General features: G+C 36.6%; 1 protein-coding gene and 1 long non-coding RNA gene across 2 annotated transcripts; one reads left to right on the top strand and one right to left on the bottom strand.

The window, feature by feature from the left end:
* Positions 1–250: 250 nt before the first annotated feature.
* On the bottom strand, positions 251–587 carry LOC114160154 (uncharacterized). Its single transcript, XR_003598729.1, has 2 exons — positions 496–587; positions 251–423 (listed from the first exon to the last, which is right to left on the bottom strand). It is a non-coding gene; the product is annotated as an uncharacterized LOC114160154 (long non-coding RNA).
* On the top strand, positions 546–2,787 carry socs3a (suppressor of cytokine signaling 3a). The gene is made up of 2 exons (XM_028042605.1): positions 546–710; positions 1,097–2,787. Exon 2 carries the CDS (start codon positions 1,178–1,180, stop codon positions 1,781–1,783), a length of 606 nt encoding a protein of 201 aa, XP_027898406.1. The 5' UTR covers positions 546–710; positions 1,097–1,177; the 3' UTR covers positions 1,784–2,787.
* The last annotated feature ends 17,062 nt before the right edge of the window (positions 2,788–19,849 follow it).

Here is a 19,849-nt window from a genome sequence, read left to right as displayed (position 1 = left end):
CAGTTGAAAATAAACCTGGCAACACTGAATAAACAATAACTACATGTCCTTGGATACCAGCTGGTTTAATTTCCCATAAAGTCTGCCCCCTATAGGGCACATTCATGTTTGCAGATGATGTGAGCCATAGTTACCACGAATTTCTCAGAAACCGGTTACACAAAACAGCAGGAGTGAATCATTACTTCACTCTAAAGATAATAGGCAGAACCCAAACTAGAAGCAAAAAGAAAAACCCGAACAAAAGCTATATAAACACCTTTCATGTGTATTTCTTTAATTTACAAGGTTTTGAAATCTTAAATGATCTGTTATATGTATAAAAAGCCGAGTTTAGAATACTCTTAAGTAAATAGATTGCTGCTTGCAGCTCCTCCTAACGTATGAACAGGCAGGGGGAGGGCACTTCTCAGAGCTGGAATCCTAAAAGAGAAAAAAAAAGCTTCCTGTCAATCTGCCAAGAAGAGTTTACTGGAAGAGGAGGCGGAGCTTTACCATAGAGAAGGGTTTATAAATCCCTCTTCACCTTTCTGCTTCACTCAGCTCTTCGCTCTGTAGAACAAAAGCCAACTTACAGAAGCTGCCTGTTAGAGAGAGCGAGAGAAAGAAAAAAAACTTTAAAGAAGCTAATAAAGTACAAGAGAACTTCGAAGAGCATCCGCCAGATCTCTTGGATTACAAAATAACGACGTCTGGAGAACCAGTTTAAGGTGAGGATCGTTCTTTGTTATTAGGACTTCGGATCTGGATTTTCAAACAAACCTTATATCATGTCTTGGCTGTTTACCTGACCGGGTCTGAGTGTTTAGAGAAGCCGGCAGCGGCATGCAAATTGCGTAGTGGGGATTACATTGACTTTACTGGAACTGACCGAGATGGCTCGATCCTGAAGGCAGATCATTGCGAACAGATTACCCAAATGTTATTTAAATCTAAAGGTGGCTTTTTATGTCAGGTCAGGTTTGAAACATATCTTTTAATTGTTCATTAAGAAATAATTAAAATATAAATAATTAGACTTGCGGTTCCTACAAAGTTAGACATTTTATTGTTTTTGAAATTTAAAACAACTTTTCTGTCTTTTTTTTATATATAGGTTCTTCATTCCTCTACATACCTAATCCAGCAAACTTCTGGACCTCAGTTCACCTCACCTCCTTGTTCCACCCTCTGAGAGATGGTAACGTTCAGCAAGAACCCTGCTGTCAACGAAGACTGCTTTATGGTTGCCAATATGCAGAAGCAATACCACTACAAGACTTTTGTCTCAGAGGATCAGTTTCTGATGGTTCTGGAGACATTACGTGGACTCAGAGAGAGTGACTTTTACTGGAGCGCCATTACTGGGAAGGAGGCCGGTATTGTCCTGGCCAGGCAGGCGCCCGGTACCTTCCTGATCCGGGAGAGCTCCGACAGGCAGCACCTCTTCACCCTCAGCGTCAAGACAAAAACCGGCACCAAAAATCTGCGCATAGTCTGCGAGGAAGACTCCTTCCACTTGCAGACGGATCCTGGGAATGTGGAAAAAGCTCCCCGCTTTAACTGTGTGCTCAAGCTAGTCGATTTCTATATCCGACTAGGGACATCAGGTTTTGTCTACTACATCAACGCTGGAGGGGAGAGGATGCCTCTTATGCTCGTCAAACCACTCTACCTATCCATTTCACCTTTGAAGCACCTTTGCAGGAAGAAAATTAACAAAGACTTGGACATTTCAGGCATAAAAGAGAAGCTTCCTGGCAAAGTTAAAGAATACCTTGATAGATACCAGATTGCTCTCTAGACTGACGCCAATGAAAACGGGATGGTGCCAGTACAGCTATGGGAGGACACCCATGTATGATGTAGCAGAGATGATTGAATCGGGCCCAGAGGAGCAAATGAAAGTGCAGATTCTCTTCAGTTTGTCAGAAGACACAACGAGGAGAATGAGAAAAGCAGCGTTGTGATCTGGTGATATGAAAACGAGAGATAAGCCACGCCGTCCTCCTCTGCCTCACTGATGACGTACAACTCATTAAGAACTCAAGTGAAGTTCAGAGTCAGCTGTCTATTATGTGATGACACAAACTTTCCTGTGCTGCTGCTGATGCTAATCAGCACCCTGAGAGACTGACAAGTTCATAAACGAAAGCCTTAGAAGACGATCAATACAACCAAGGCTGGACTTGCTCTAAGCAAACCCATAGATCTGCAGCCGAATGTTCCCAGACATCGGAAGCCTAAGAGCTTAACAGATACTGTGGATGCTTGTGGTTTTTGTTTATGGGTCAGGATTAAACAAAATGTTAACAAAATGTTAACCTGTGTGTTGCTTCAGGGGGATGGGAGATTATGCCAAAAATTGCCAGAACAACATGGAAGCGTGTTGGAAAATGACTGACTCAGAATCCTACAAGAGAGTAGAGATGAACAACTCTGTTCTAAGAGATTTGGTTGTTTTGTGTGTGTGTGTGTGTGTGTTGTGGCACAGAGATCATATCCAGTGCCTGTAGATGAACTATAACATTGGTTATATCATGTTTTTATATAAGGGGAGTAGATCAAGTATTTACTTTTCTCTATACCATGTTTACATAATGAAATTGTATATTGTTTTTGTTTTATTTGTGGGTGTGTGTGATCTTTTTTTTTTAAAGATGTATTTTTGTCAGCCAAACTCTGGTTGTGGATGCTTGAAGATATCTGAGAAGTTTGACAAAGTAAGCAGATTAATACAACTTTGCACTTATTTATATTTGTCTAAACATATTAATTTATAATAAAGTCATATTTTTATTAAAACAAGTTCTTGTTGTTTATCTATATTTTGTGCTCTTATGAAAATGACCAAAAATATATAAATTAAAGGGATACTCTTGAGTGCAGACAATCTGCAGTTACAGGTTTCATGATAGAAATCTAAGGTTTTACATTTTTAAATCAGTAAAGTAAATATATTAAGTATTTGACTAGTTTTCCTGTGGTTAAATACTAAGTGAGATGGAAGAAAAAGCAATGTAGTGAATAGGTTATTTTTCCAGCAGCTTTCTCCTTCCCCTACCTGCTGCACTCTGCCAGTCATCTTTCTGAAAGAAGGCACTTTACCTTTATAATCCAATTTTGGCTGTAAGGACTGCATTTACTAAATCTAAGCAGGTGTTTTATTAGTTTTAGAAAATTTGTCAAGTGTATTTTTCTGTCATGAGTCTATGATGAGAGGAAAAATACAAATAAATACCACAGAACTGTAGCTCTGGCAGCAGGAGGAACAGTTTCACATCTTTGTATTTATTCTGTGGAACTGGGATATTTTTGACTAGAAGTTATTCTGCTATTGAAATCTCACACCAACGTCAACGTGTTTACGTCATTTTCAGCTGAACTTTTCTTGCAACAGAAACAAAGCCACAAGTTTGCTCTTCTGAGTTCGTGACTTCCCCCCTTATGTTAAATTAAGCAACACCTTGAACTCTTAAAGAATTAAAGAAAACCACAGCAATATGTTGCTGTATTTTCAGTGATGCTAGGCAAAAACCTCTCTCTTATCACAAACTGGATCAAGATATAAATTGTTCTCTTAGTTATAAATTTCTTTTTCGCTCTTGTCCCCCTTTGAATAAAATGGTGCTCCTCTTACTAAAGAAACTGATCTCTGTCAAAATACTCAAGAACTTTCAGGCTATGATCTAGTTTTCTAGAGAAGGGGAAGGCGCGTCCTTTGTTCTTATGTGACTCACTGGTTTCTTTGTAGGTGTTGCTGTGACTTGACATGCTAGTGCAAGCACAAGCATAGTGACACTACAGTCTGGGAAAAGTCTAAAATTATTATAGCAATACTCCAGTTCTGAGAATGTCCACTACCTTGCACACCATTTAGCAGACTTCAAAAATATGCAAACACGAACACGTCAGTTCGATGGAACTTAGACCCTCTGCGGGGTGTATTGTTTTCATGTTGTGTAACATAAGCAGGAGTGAAGCTGCAGAGCTGCTCGCTTCCATAGAACAATGTGTACTGTCACTAAAGACATTCTGCAACATTGTCTTTAGTGTACATGACAGCAACATATGCTGTCATGTACACCTGAGAAATGCAGCATCTTAAGGAAGTACAGAATGTGCTGTGCAAGCAGACTAAATAACTAACAAATAATTTAAGACAGTTTCCTTCATGCTGAGTTTTGCAATTAGCTTTCCCATTTTTAATGGTTTAATGGTTAAGTTTACTTTTGTTTTACTTAGGTACCCAGTGTTAGGTTCCCAGTGTGAGGCAGAGCAAGCTTAGGAGCTTGGTCTTTTCATATATTATTTGGCTCATATTATAATGTCAATACATAGTGCACTTTTAATAAACACATTTGTAAATACTTTTAATAAATACATATATAAATATAAATATAAATATATATATATATATATATATATATATATATATATATATATATATATATATATATATACCGTATATATATATATGGTAGAGGACCCGAGCTCAGAGGATAAGAACCACCAGCGGTGGGTGAGAAGGGAATTAATTTTATATATGTATATATATATATATATATATATATATATATATATATATAATTTTTTTTGTAAAAGTTACATACTACAGCATTAATGTTTTAATCTTAGAAATTGATAACAATCAGATAAACAGTTTTTCCCATCACAAGTTGTGATTCCCGTCTGTTTTTATTACTCAGGTGAACATCCATATATGCATTACATAAGACTGCACAAAGTAAAACATTAACTTTACTGTTAGTTGTTAAAATGATAAACAAGTTGAAACCATCACTGCCCCCTATATAAATAAATATTACAAAAAGCAAGGCTTAAGTTTTTTTCTCTTCAGTTAGACTGTTTTGTAAGTCATTTGGTTTCTCTTAACAGGAAATAGCCCATATAATGATTTCCTTGGAAAGGGTAAGGATTTAAAACAATTAGGCTTGTGGAATGTGTCCTTAGACTGTGATTATGGCTATGATCCGTGCAGGAACAACACAAAAGAGAACTAAGAGCAGTTACCATAAACAAAACAAAACATGACTGGTTCAGTTGTACGAAAGGCTTTTATAAGATTAGCGAAGAGTTCAATACTACAGCGTCTTGAAAATGTATTCAGACATCTTGAACTTTTCCACATTCTGACATATTACAACTACAAACAGGAATGTATATCCTCAAGGTCGTAGCAGAAGAAGCAGAAAGTAAGGCATATTTCTGGAATGGAGAGGAAAATATGCATTTTCACTTTTTTCCCAAATGGAAAAAAATAAATAGTGAAATGTTACAAATATGGACTAGTTACGACATTGGTCCCACTTGATTCAGTAGAATATATAGAGTTTTTTTTACAGCATTTGTTTCAGCTAAAAGTATTTTGGATGGAGGACATCAGTCAACATTTGTGTGAAACATACATATCCAGTGGATATGTATGTTTAGGGTTACTGTCCTCCTGGAGGTGAACATCTTCTCTACTCTCAAATCTTTTGTAGCCTCCACGTTTTCTCTTGGAACCAACATATTTAGCCCCATGTATCTTCCCATAAACTCTGACAAGCTTTCCTGTTCCTCTTGAAGAAAATCATTCCTACAACAAGATGCTGCCACCACCATGTTTCACAGTGACTGATGTGCATTGCTAGTGTCCATCACACATTGTTTATTAAACATAATTTGTGCAGATGTGGTCTCGTTGGACCAAACAAAATCAAGAACTTCCTAAGGTTTTTTTTATAACAGAGAAAAATGAACTGAAAGAAAAATGCATGCCACATTTTTCAGATATATGTAAAAAACATTAAAGCAAACAGTGTTTCCTGCTCCTTTCACTTCACAACTATGCACCACTTTGTGTTGGTCTGTCATATACAGTATGTACTGTATATTCCCAGTACAGCACATTGATGCTTGAGGTTGTGTTGTGGCAAAATGTACAGACTTCTGCAAACCACTGCATATATTCTTTTTGCATGTAACACAATATCACTTTCAGAGTTTTAAACCGGTCTGCTTTCTGTGGAAGAGCGATGTCTGCTGCTGACTTTGCTCGTTTATCAGGAGAAATTCTCTGGTAGAGTGTGATCTTGTAGTTCCATAGAAAAAGCCCAGAGGTCTATTGTGTCATATTACACAATTCACAAATATGTTATTGTTACACCCTCAGCCTTTGCAGGCATCTGAGGCGGCAATCTGAAACCATCACAGTTCCTATGTTTTTTCTCAGGAAGTACCCACAAGCCCTCTGCAGCTGCAGTCAAACATGCAACACAGTTGACCCACAACAAATACCAAATAAAGAATTCCTTTTTCATTACTGTCTTTCTTCCAAATAAGTTAGGTTAAAATAAAGCAGTTATCTGCAATTTACTCTTCCAGTTTGTTAAATTACTTGCAGGAGTGTTTCAGGGTAGAAACAGGCTCTAGTAATTGTTCAGTAATCTTGTTGATAGTCCGACACATTTAAAATCTTCTGATCTCACATACAGTATTTTTATTTTTATGTCATAATTTGACATGTTAAGAAATTAGGACTTTTTATAACCGAGAGAATTGATTGATGGTCCTAGAGTTCTGTCTGGCTTGTATTGACACAGAACAATGAGATTGTCACATTAAAAGAGATGGCAACTGTGAGCCTGAGGCTGGGAAAATCCATCCATAAGAGCGACTTAGTTGTAATTACATACTTAGAACCTTGATGTACTGGTTTAAACTGGTGCTCCCACAGAAGTACAAATAAAACCATTGAGGGCAAGTGGTGACGTGTTTGCTTTAATTTGTTTTTTCTTTCCTTAGAAGGCACAGCTGTGAAAGGTTCTGCATGTACAGATGATATCAGTTATTACAGGTAATTTAGGTCCAAGTTTGAGGCAAGTAAGATGAACAGGAATACAGAATAATATGCATGGTCATGCCACCAGCTCTCCAGCAGAAGTAATGAGATAAATACATGAGCTAATTGTAGTGTTATTATTAAACAAGTCTGTACAAAGAGGTTCAAGAGAAGTGCTAAAAAAGAAAAATGCCTCTTGGTGTTGACTGGGTGTGTGGAGGTTGGATTGTTTTTATGGTTTTCTTAGTTTCACAGTCAGCTCGAAGCCTATTTAGTCAAGTTCTAACAGAAACAAATCAGGTCGGTGTAAAAATAGGTCCAGCCACCTCAGGATTTTTATGTGAGCACAACTCCACAACACCTAGTGTTCCTCTGTGTGAGTCAGGGCAATAAATCAGAGTTGACCGTTCAAGGAAAAAAAACTCACTTTTCCTTTCACGAGTCATGTGATGTGGCTGCTTGGATTTATGATAAAAACAAAAGAGATCTTACTGTGAGAGAGCACCAAATATGGAGCTTTGAGTTTGCAAAAGAATGTTGCGATCATACTGCGCCAATTAAACTTAAGGCCTCCTCTTCCACAATGAATATCGGACTAGAATATTTTCCAGATTTCTCAACCTGAAAGTTTACACCAAACAAGTAGAAAATTATGCAGGTTTACATTATTCCTTGCATAAGTATTAATTCCCTATAGCTTTTTGTATATTTTATCATGTTACAACCATAACTTTTATTGTGATTTATTGTGATGGTCCATCATTTATTGTGATGGACATCACAATAAATGATAACCCAGTTTGCAAAATAGCTATTATTGCAAACTGAGTTAGAAAAAGAGTCGGACTGGCTCTGTGAAGTCAAATGATTCAACTATTGACTTCAAATTAGGGCTGCAGGGACTGACTTCTCAATTTCCTGGAAGTCAGAGATGGTGGTAGTGCATACTACCATGGTAAGCCAAAAATACTTTCGCTTAAATTACAACTTATTTTATTTATATCTATGTCATTATCACGTAAGTTATTGGATATTTGTTAATCTAATTGTTTCTTTGGCCATAATCTAATTAAATAAACTAGCTATTGACATTTGGATAGATTCTGGAGTAAAAGGTTTTTTTTTTTTTTTGATTGGCAGCGCAATGGTAGATCCGGAGGCAAGTAGAAGAGGACCAAACTATATTTCCTCTGGAGCACTCACACATTAGTTTGTAAGCTTTATTGTAACAAGCACTGAGATAACATAGTCCAAAGTGTCACACCATGCAGTCATCCTATTTATTTATATCTGTCTGTCAAAGAAATTTGACAAGATTACTATTCAGTGTCAGCCTCAGCATGACCAAATATCTTAAAAACAACAGGACATACTGTATGTACTAACTGGAAGTATGTAGCAACATCCATTTTTCCACATAAAAACAGCACCTCCCCAGTTCAGAGCGGCTTCCTGAACTTTAAATAGCAGGATTATTAAAAGTTCATTGTACAGGATCTTTTTTTATTTTAAAGGTTTTATTGGCTTTAGTGGCCTTTCTTCGAGAATTAGAGAGGGAGGAGACATGTGGTAGAAATCATCAGGCCTCTGACGGCCGTGTTGAGAACTATGGGTTGTGCTTTGCCCTTGCACCACCATAATGCATACAAAATGTTGAATTATGTCTAAGAATAGTGCTGTTTAATTTGGGTTATTCAACATCTCAAAAGAATGGAAACTACTTAGAAAAAATGTTGCCCCCCTGTAACTGCTATTGTTAGTTACAGTATTTCTGATTATTGAATTATTGAGTAGGAAGGGAAGGCTACCGTTAGACCTGCTCTATTTTTACCAATGCAAAGTAGGTTCCTGGAAAATGATAAAACCAGAACATATTGTTTGACTTTTGACTATTATTTTTGTTGAGCTCTAATTGTTCCTTGAATTTCCTGTTTTATATTTGCAGCTCTATGTCTTTTGTTCCTCATTCTCTTTAATTTTCCATATTTGTTTAATCACTTCTTGTTCTCAGCAGACATCTACAGAGAATTGGGCAAAAACGAAGACCACATGATTTTAGGGACTTTTTTTATTTGCATGTGGTCTGTTGCTGTAACCATCAGCCTGACTTTATAAAACCTTTATTAAACATAGATTAGAATCTTTGAAGATTTACAGTCTTTACTTTGAAGCGTTAGAAAATGCTGACTTACAATGGCATCTCATGTGTCAAAGACCACGTATGCATTCATGTGTTCAGCAGTCAAGTAAACGTGTACATTTGAGACCAGACACATACATTTTTATCACAGATGGTGGCAAGAGTATCAATGCAAGACAAGAACTTAAAAAGGCTTCATAAGCAGAGATTTATAGACAGTGCCTAGTTCTGAGCAGATGCAAAGACAGAAACTTTCTGTGGTTGTAGAGACAAAGAAGATCAACCAAACTCAAACCCATATGAAGAGTTGTATTTAAAAACTACTGCGTTCTGGATTTATTTGGTTATTTTTGAGTTTTAGTTGAACTAAAACTCAAAGTTGTTCTCTATTTGTGTACTGTTTATCTTTGTTATGTGTGTCAGTGTAAAAAATTTATTTTTTTTCTAAATGTAGTCAAATCAGTGTTGTTTTGCTGCTCATTTGGGATTTTACTGGTTGAACGTTTCTTTTGGTGGGCTTCTTTCTGTCTTCTGTCTAGTTATATCCCTCCTGTGGGACACCATCATTCTCTAACCCATAAAAGTAGACAGAAAGAAGAATCTGTAGTGCGTGATATGTCTGTTTTTGTTGTATATTCCCTCATTTGCTCTTTTTGACCTCAGCCCGTGCGAATGCTGTACACTGATTGCCCTTCCGGAGCCCTTGACTATGCTGCGGATAAACACTGAAAGTCTGGTTCCCGTTCGTCTTTCCAGTCTCTCAGTCTGTTTACAATTCCGCAACCGCTGGTTACCATGGAGCCTGTAGTCTATGAGCTCCAGATGCCAGATATCTGAGCCAACCAGGGAGAGGTTGTGAGTCATCGCAACCCGCAAATCCCTCCCTTTAAGCCTCTTCTCGCACACACTCGTCCTGTTCTTCTTATGGGTCTTCAAGTTTACAATTAATTCTCCTCTCCGTTCCTGGTCACTGTAACCCCATAAATATGTACTCTTGTATTTATGGTTTTCTTTGATGCTGAATCTTCGCTTACCTCAGCATCTTTCAGCCAAATGATATTGGAACTTAAAGCTTTAGACTGGGAATTATTGGTTTCCAAGAAGGGGAGATAAACAGATGAGAGAATGCTGCAAAAGTAGAAACTGCTTGTAAAGCATTGCCTGTGATGAGTGGAAAAGCTGTATGAACTGCTCCAAAAATGGGAGCAGCCTTTTCAATCTCATCACATCTTTCATAGGACACTTAAGTAAAGGATAAGCTCTGGTTGTATAGCTGGCTGAAGTGATGACTCACTGCAGAAAGCCTAAATTGGATCTCATTATTTCTATGCTTTCAATTGGTTCTGCAAATATTAATTTAACTGTTTTTTCATTGTGTTGTCCAAACTCTTTTCTGACTATTCTGTTTAAAGTATCATTCAATATTATTCAAACTGTATCATGGTTTAGATTGTATTTAACCTAGAAAAAAAATAGTCCCTTTTTACTGCGCTTTACTTTGTACAGAGTCTGAACCCTCGGCTATTGCCTGCAATGCAAACAAACTTTCCCAACTGTGTAGAGAGAGATGCAGAACTGAATGAGATGACTGTTAATGTTAGTTCAATATTTGGACGTATGGTCAACAGAAACCATCACTTCTACCACTGCCATTGCTAAACTAAAGCAACAATTCTAAAACAGCGCAGAAAATTTATGTCATCGTTCACAAATTCTTCCTCTGTTTGCTGATTGGTCTGATTAAAATTCAACTGGGGGAATCACTCAATGGAAGAAATTACAGATGAAGCACTGAAAAGAGATGGGAACTGAACAGATGGCAAAGACTTAGTTTTAAATGATATGGATTTACAATGTAAGGAATTTTCTTCTTTTTGGGTGTTTGTGTGTACAGCACTGTGTCAGCTGTGGTTGTTTTAAAGAGCTTTTATATATACCGAATGGTATGGCGTGGTATTGTGTGGTATCCAAATAATAAGGGCTGAATGCAAATAATTGCTGCCATTTTTCTTCACAATTGTGCAATACAATATTTTCACTTGCCTCATAAAAGTCCAACATATGGCATTGAATGTTGTGGTTGTAACATGATAAAACTTGAACAAATTCAAGGAGTGTACTTTTGATTCAAAGTACTACAGAGTAGTTTGTTAAATCCTTTGTAGCCACAGTTCAATAAGGTCTGTATAACATCAGAAAAAGTAAACATAAAGTGTCTAGCCAGTGATTGTTGGTTTGGTTCAGTGAAGCAGGATTTGGATTCAACAGATATGTAACATAACATGTTTTCATCAGGGGTAAAAAATCCTTTACTATAAAGGACACTTTGTTTCTTTTGGTTTCATTTCATAAAAGACACTAAGTTACTGGAACACATAAGCCTCTGAAATGTTTTCTTTCTCTTGCATATTTCCTCAAGGCAGATACTGGTTATTTGTAGCTGCCATCGAGCGCATGTAAACAACGTCAGCTGAAAAGAAATCCCTGCCACTCCTTTTGCTGGGAAACACCCTCTGAGTCACAGCTACACGAAGCAGAGTGAAATGACACAGCATTAGTAAAAGGGAACAACCGATACGTCAGTACGCTCTTCAGAAGTCTATTGCGTAATCTTTGTGAAAAGACTTATCAGAAAAAAGTATAGTTAGATTACCGAACTGCCTTGCATTTCCACTTTGATACTTTTAGCTTCAGTGAACAGCATTGTTAAATAGACAGTAAAAAGGATAAATGAACTCCATTGTACAAAGGTATCATTCAGGAGAAAAATACAAATTTCCACTGGTATCCTGCATTCAATTGGGGGGTCGGGGGGGAGTTGAAATTACAGGCATATTACAAAAGGTGGACATTTCTAGAAAACCAATAAAAAAGATTGTATTGGGGGGTCTGCTAAGAGGTCGATAGCAACAGTGAAGGACAACAGCAATGTTGTGTTTGATATGTGATGCCTATCTCCCATGATAGCTTTATGACCGGACTAAGGAGTAAAGTTGCAAGACAGAATTGCTTTCTGCCAAAGGAAACATCTAGCCTCAGTTAAAACATTTGGAGTGTTTTAACCAAAATCCAGAACTTACTTTTACAGATACGTTGTGGCTGTGAAAGGAGAGCTACCTTAACCCTCTGAGGGATTTGGAGAACTTTTACAAGATAATGTGGATAAATATTGTCAAGTCAGGATGTGGGATGACAATAGAACCCTAAAAAAACGGAACACTTAAATTGAATCAGAGACTGCTTTGAGAAAAGCCTTAGTTTAATAGTTTACACAATTATTATTACGTATTTTGTTTTTCCTCTTTCAGCTTGCTTGATGAATGGTACAGGATAAATTTCATTTTCTCTGTGGAAAAATGATTGATGTATTTTACCATCAAACATTTTTGATAGTGTTTACACTTTTTGCTACTGCATTATCATAATGATTTCTTTTGAAAATAAGATCAGAAAATTACTACTTTATTGCTTTTTGCTAAATAATTTAAGATAATTAAAGAAAAAAGACATCTACAGCCACCGACCTAAATAGATGTTTTCCACAAGCTGTTTGGGTCTTATGATATTGCCATATCTAATTTGACATTGGTTGTATAATAATTTTTCCCCATCATATGTGTTTTTACACATGAAAAAATTTCTTTCCCAGGATTGTTTTATGAAATGTCCCATATTCCACAGTTTCTTGCCAAAAGTGGGATATTTCAAGAATTACATGATGTTCCTGTGATTGTTTCATCTTGGAACAGGGCGTGACATTTTACGCGTCAGGATGTCAACATGTATAGTGGAGAACACTCCATCCATTTGGAGCTGACAGCATAAATCACCAGGTTCAACCCAGCATGTGCTAAGTCAAGTATGTGAGCTGCTCCTTACATTGGCAATTAATCTAAGTTTATTATCAACAGCTAATGTTTAAAGAAGTGAACTTTTTTTTATTTTTACCAAGCTGGTGGAGCAGTTTGAGGAGACTGAATGGTTTTCAAATGAAAAAAACATTTTTTTCCCCCAACAAGGCCAAGTACTTCTAATAATATCTCAAGTCAGTGCTCCGTATAATTAAGAGCAGGGCCCAATTAAGAGCTGTTTAACATTCAGCTCCACCACACAACCCACAAGCAAAAGGAAAACCCAAAACACCCAGTCTGTTTGGCAGCGGTGTACTATATCAAATAGAGAGCAACAGCTGGCAGACAGACAGTCATCACATGGGCCCTTGTTCCTCAAAAATTTCCTCTGAGTTTTCTCGACTCTTCATCAAGAGTCGAGGAAACTATTGATGAAGTTATGGCGCCTCTTATGTTATAAGAGGCGCCATAATATTGGTGCCTCTTATGTACCAATCCTCATGCTAAGCTAAGCAAACATCTCTGTTGTTGTAAAATAATGCACATATCTGCCGAGAAAGCCACCTAGCCAATGCATCCTGGCTTTCAATAAATCTTAGTCTTATCAAGGTGGCTGGACTGAACACCTGCTCTTTACTGGCACTTCAAGGCACCTTTATCTCTATATATGACATGTAGTAAAGTCATGTAAACATTCCAACTTCTTATCAGTAAAATTATCTTTCCTGTAACTTCCTTGTAACTGTAATGATAACACGGTAGTGCTGATGCAGATTTCCAGTATCAGAAAAGTATTCCCGCTAAAGCTGTCCGCTTATCAAGCTTCCCGAGACAAAGGAGTGCTTATTGAAAGGTCATACCCAATTTTGTCAAACAAAGGATGTGCTTGTGGAAGGAGTGAATAAATAAATCCACATCAAGAGAAGCACATGGAAAAATGGAACTCATTTAAGAAGCTTTTGAGAAGCATTAATTCTTGATGTTTTTTTAAAAAAAAGACTTCAAAGTGTCGGAGTAATAGGCAGCTTAATAATAGAGACTCAAAAGCTGAAAGCTGATCTCTGGAAGAAAATTAAATTACCTGAGATGAACCTGTGTAACCTGTCATGTGCTGCAGTGTTGTAATAGCAGAGTCCAATCGCTACCGGGACACTGACAAAAAAAAAAAAATAAAATAAGTGGTTGAGAACGTACAGTACCTCACAAAAGCAATCATATCCTTGTAATTTTTCATGTTTTTTCATGTAACAATCAGAAATTCCTGTGAATTTTAGCGGAACTTGATGTAAAATTAAATCTAAAGCTTAAACAAAGTGTGAGTAACTTTTTGCTGCAGTTAAAGTGACAAAGCTTTTACAGTGCCTCACTTTTAAGGAACTGAGCAGCAGGACCACTAGAAATACTGTGACAGTTGAGCTTTAGCATCGATGAGATTTAATGGGGGATATTAAAAAATTAAACTAATATTTGTTCATCATATAATATTTATATATGGTCATCTGCCATTTATGCCTTACTGGAAGATGTTTTTTTTTTTGCTGTGGGTGACTGTTGTGCAGAACATCAGTGTTGTTGACCAACAAATGTCTGTATCTTTATGGAAGTCCAACTGAAAAGTCTTTTGAGTCTTATAAACATGCATTGTCGGGTGTTCAGCTTTGTTTATCTTTCTTATAAATTATTACTATGTCGGTCCCGTTATTTTATTTTTTTTAGGGTAGGGCTGGGGTGTTCATGATTATGTGCGGAAAAACACATAATTTTTTCCCCCCCATCGGGCATTCTTTCAACAGCAGCACACTATGCTGTTTTGATTTTTATTTGTAAAACATTGTGAAAATAATGTATAATTTTCCCTTCACTCAAAAGAATGTGTCACTTTGTGGTGGCCCGCCACATAAAATATTATTAAAATATTTTAAAGGTTAAAGTCTAAATTGGCAAATTTGAGAGAGAGCGCGATTAATGATTTTGAAATGCACTGTAAAAGGTCAAGTAAACAAAGATAACCCGCAAAGACAGATGGCTCTGCCTTTGACATCAGAGACTGTCATCACAGAGCATGATCTATTGTGAGACTTTTCCACTAAAGCTTGTTTATCAAGAAAACTGAACAAAGCATGGAAACTCTGAGAGAACCAGGTGCCTGTAAATAAAAGCAGCACAGATCCTGTAGCAGAGGACTTTATGTTTTAATAGAATTTCATCTTTTTCTACTTTTGGTTGAGCTTTTTAATAACAGTTTTGTAAAAAACTGAACTGCAGTTACAAACCCTTTGTGTTCAAGTGTGCTGAGTTGGTGACAAAAAAATAGTCTATGATGAATATTTTTTTCTGTAGAAACTTCTGACCTGAAGTGATTTCAATGTGGTTAGGTTTTACCCTTAACTTTCCACTTCCAGACATGCAAGCCAATGTTCGTGTTTTTCTTTTTAAATTTTGCAACCTGGGTATTTTACCGAAAGAGCCATAGAAACATTCACCTCAGGCTAAGGCAAACATTTTTTTCTCTTTTTGCAACAAAAAAACCTCCTAAAATAATTCATCATGCTGTTAAAAAGAAAGTATCCCATGCAATGCAATTACTTTTGGCCAAACAACACAAATCCCAACAAACCTGCATAGATCACACTCTCCCTCCCCCACCCATTTTTTTCTTTTTCAGAAGGAAGCGATTAGTTGCACTGTCTCATATTTCTATCCTTCTTTAAACATGTCTAAGGAAGCAAAACATCAGAAAAGCTTTCCACTGTTTTCTGCAGAAAGGTATACTTGTAATAACAAACAGCTGCTAGGGAGATGTGTGCTGAGGACATTTAGATCTCTCAAAGGAAACCGCACAGTGCGGAGAATGCTTTGGAAACAGTTGCCACTTCCATGGAAATGCAGACATAGGAAGGAGGGAACAGTGAGACTTTGTGCAGTGCTTGCTGCGGCTCTACAGGCCACACGCAGCCCACATGCGAGTTGTGCATTTGCCCCAGTTTTCCGTGCTCTTTTGACTTGAATTCAAAATTTTATGTTGGTAAACCTTATCATGTACTTTGGGGGCATGAAAAAGAAAGTGAATTTCCCAGTTAGTTTCAAAGAAATGCTATTTGGAGAGGTTTGCCTTAGGGGTTTCTGCCAAAATGGCTTTTAGGTGAGATAAAGAATGATAAAGTCTATCATACAAATTTATTCAGTGCTGGACTGCGAATCCGAAGACTAGGGTTGAATTAACAGCTGAATCTGTTTTATTCTGTTTAGTTTTAGTTCTCCCCTGCTGACTGCTTAGTTTTCCCAAAAGTTGTTGCTTCTTTTAAGAATAAGACAAATTCACAGCACAAAGACACAATTTGGGACACATACATGGTTCAATACTCATTATACAAGAGCAGTAGGCATTTTTATTACCATTTTTGTTATTGTTTCCATTGTAATAAAAAAGGGTTCTGAAGAAAATAACTATGGATTTACAGTGAGATAACCACATGTTTTGTGCAAGAACAAAGCACTTTCATTTCTCTAAAGACGTCTCAGTCACAAGGTAAAGAAGAGCTTAGTTTCTATTTTAATCATGTTATTCACTCTACCTAATCCTCTTGGAAAAAATATGTATACCTGATCAACTCAACTAATTGAGTTGATCAGTTGATCTGTACCTTTGTACCAATATTCTTTAGATATTCAGCATTGCTTTTCTGTGTGCTCTTTAACAATAGAATATAAAACAGAGTTTTTATTATTTATTTACTACAATAGATCTGTGCATATTTATTAGTTTCCCCCCAACCCCCTGTAGTTTTCGGTCATTTGCAGAAAGATAAGTTATAGTTATAGGTCCAAACTAAAAGAGGAGAAATAAAAATCAATGTAAGATGATGTAAACACCTCAGATTTGATCTTATATCTACAATAATGGATTTTCTCAAATTTCCTGAACATGTTCTCATTGGCATGGAGGTCCAGTCAAAATAAGCTACTTTTCCACACAGATGGCACTCTGAGGTCTCATGATATGAGGCATATGTAACCTTATTAGTTGTTATTTTCAAAAAGTTTTTTTTTTCTTAATGCCTGTCAATACATGTCAAAGCCCTTGAAACTTTGAAAGCTTCAAAATAATCTATTATTTGTCAGATGTTTAAACATTGATTTTGATGCCTTCAAATCGGGACAACTTTTTTCAGCGGATAGTTTCATAAGAAAACAACTGTACTGTAAATCAGATATGCTTTTTGTTTTTACAGTGTGTAACATTTAGCTGTGATTAAAATTGTTTTTATTGCTTTTATATATGTGTTGCTGAAAGATGTTTTAAGTTCTCATTCCAAATAATTTATTTCCCCCTAAAGGGAAAAGTAGGCCTCACCAAAATGAAAAAGATAAAAAATAAACAATTCCACCTGACATTATGAAAAAAATGCAGACTGTGGCAGAAATTGTGAATGCATTTTTTTTTTATTGCGCAACACATGTAAAGACAGGAAAGAAGATATTTGGATGGGGGTCTTACTGTTACTTTTCACAAGTAGTAATGTGAATCACTGGAAACAGTAAGGTTCTGTGTCACAAAACACAAATAGCTCAAAAGTCCAAAAATTGAAGCAAATAAATGTCCTTATTGAATGCCAGTAAAATCATTGAAAAGCTTCAGTGTGCACTGCGCTGGGGGCTCTTTCCACTTGGTGTGTTTGCAAATTGAGCTCGCAGGTCATCAGAGGACATCAGCCAAGTCAGGAAATTAGAGTTTAAAAAACTGACTCACATGGTTAATTTAAGATTATTTGGAGGAGATAGAGAAAAACAGTTTGCCAAATTCCCCCTTCCTCTCTCTCTCTCTTTGCAAACAACTCATCTTCATCTCAGTTTATTTGGAGTTGTTATAATTTTATAGGTGTATCTTAAAATTCAACTTCTTTTCGATTAATGTGGGATAAACGTCCCACTTTTCTTTCAACAACGAAATACAAAAGTGTGGACCCCTCTAAGAGACTATTGTGAATTTTGACCTGAACACTAAATTGAATAACTTCCATATTTCCATCTGTTTGCATTTTAACAATGCAAAACGTTCAGCATCTGTGACACAGCAAGTCACAGATGCTGTGAAACCTTTAGGCTGATTCTGGGAATTTGTCAGATCACACAGTCATCGGTTTGTTGATGCATGTTGGTGCTGACGAGGTCTGCACCAACAAGACACAGCGCTATAGCAGCTGCAATTGCAACTCGTTATTGACACACAAAGGTTCTTGTTAGAATTTGGAATTATGCAATACAAAATTGTACACTCAGTTAAATGTAAAATGCAGTCATGACGATCATCAACCATAAAGCCTATTTTATTTTATGCACAACCTTATTTTTGAGCTAACTGGAAAAGAAGCACAACAAAAATATCGACCAAGCAAAACTGACAAAACTAAGTGTGTTACCTATAGCACTTTAAATGTAAATGCAATGACCTTTTTTTTTTTTTATAAATGTGGCTTTTTTATTTACAACAGTGTAGTATAAGAATTAGATTTTATATGTCTTTTAACTTGACAAAGCCCAAGCCAATTAACTTATCGGTGGTCATGGATGACCACAGATAACAGTTTCACTGTGTCAGGATAACAGTATTTGTTTAAAACAATCACAAGTCTGACCAGTACTATTGGGAATGGCTTTTTTGAGTAATATCTAAGATCATCCATTCGAACACGCACATACAAGTACAAAATTGTTCAGATGAATCATTTTTGTCAAGGCAGATCCTTGGTAATGAAATCCCAGATTCCTGTATTTATATACAGTACAAACCAAAAGTTTGGACACACCTTTTAATTCAATGAGTTTCCTTTATTTTCATGACTACTGACATTGTAGATTCACACTGAAGGCATCAAAACTATGAATAACACATGTGGAAATATGCACTAAACAAAAAAGTGTAAAACAACTGAAAATACCCCTTATATTCTAGTTTCTTCAAAGTAGCAACCTTTTGCTGTGATTACTGCTTTGCACACACTCTGCATTTTCTTGATGAGCTTCAAGAGGTAGTCACCTGAAATGGTTTTCACTTCATAGGTGTGCCCTGTCAGGTTAATAAGTGGAATTTCTTGCCTTATAAATAGTCATGAAAATAAAGAAAACCCATTGAATTAGAAAGGTGTGTCCAAACTTTTGGTCTGTACTGTATTTGAACCTGTATCATTTATTTATATCTGGAACTGTGCAGAGTAAATACACAAAAAATACAATACGGAAAACCCACAAATTTCCACAGTGAAAACAACAAGGTTTAGAGAAACAATCAAAAACTTCTAATTAACATGACATTCATGACCCTGAAAGTCATTATGTAGAATCCTGACCAGAACTGTTCATTGGAAGTGGAAAGTCTACGGTCTCTGACAACTCACAGTATCACTGTAGTTAAAAAAAAAATAGCCTCACTGACTTAATGTCAAAAGAGGAACTGTTTGAAAAGGGAAGCCCGGGTTTTACATAGTCTATTCTTCATACATACGATATGATGTTTGATTGTCTGCCTGTACGGTTGACGAACACTTCACTTCAGTCAAGTTCAGAGTCTGCCAAGCTGAACTGGTTCCAACTGTCTAAAAATTGGAGACAACATGTTGTGACTAAATTGGCTGTTAAAAGTATTTTTCTTTCACTGACCTTTGAGTGAGGGCTCTGAAGGTACAAAGGGTTTAACAAAACAGTCAGACCTCATAGTGTTACAGAGAAAACCTGAGTGGTTACTTCACTGGAAGTGGGCTCTTTAAAACAACCACGAAGACAGGGTGCAGCAGTAATGTAACCTTGTGGTAAAATTACAGAAGCATGTTGCAGACATTTCACTAAAATTTGGGGAAACTGTGTCATTGTTTGAAAGAAAATAGGTGAAATATATCTTTGAAATCAGCCTTATCTTCCACTTTCATACTGTCGAAACCTCAAGCAAGCTTCCAAGAAGTCAGTGCTTACAGCAAAACGGTTTGATGAACCTGTCAAAAAATGTCCAGAATTTTACGTCTTTTTGTCTGTTAGGCA

Source organism: Xiphophorus couchianus, chromosome 16 (assembly GCF_001444195.1).
Source record: "Xiphophorus couchianus chromosome 16, X_couchianus-1.0, whole genome shotgun sequence".
Lineage (NCBI taxonomy): Eukaryota > Metazoa > Chordata > Actinopteri > Cyprinodontiformes > Poeciliidae > Xiphophorus > Xiphophorus couchianus.
Note: the sequence above shows the minus strand (reverse complement) of the source record. Positions and strands in the feature narration are given on the sequence as shown.

Coding starts and splice junctions, on each gene's coding strand:
- socs3a (XM_028042605.1), top strand. CDS start 1,178: ATGGTAACGTTCAGCAAGAACCCTGCTGTCAACGAAGACTGCTTTATG.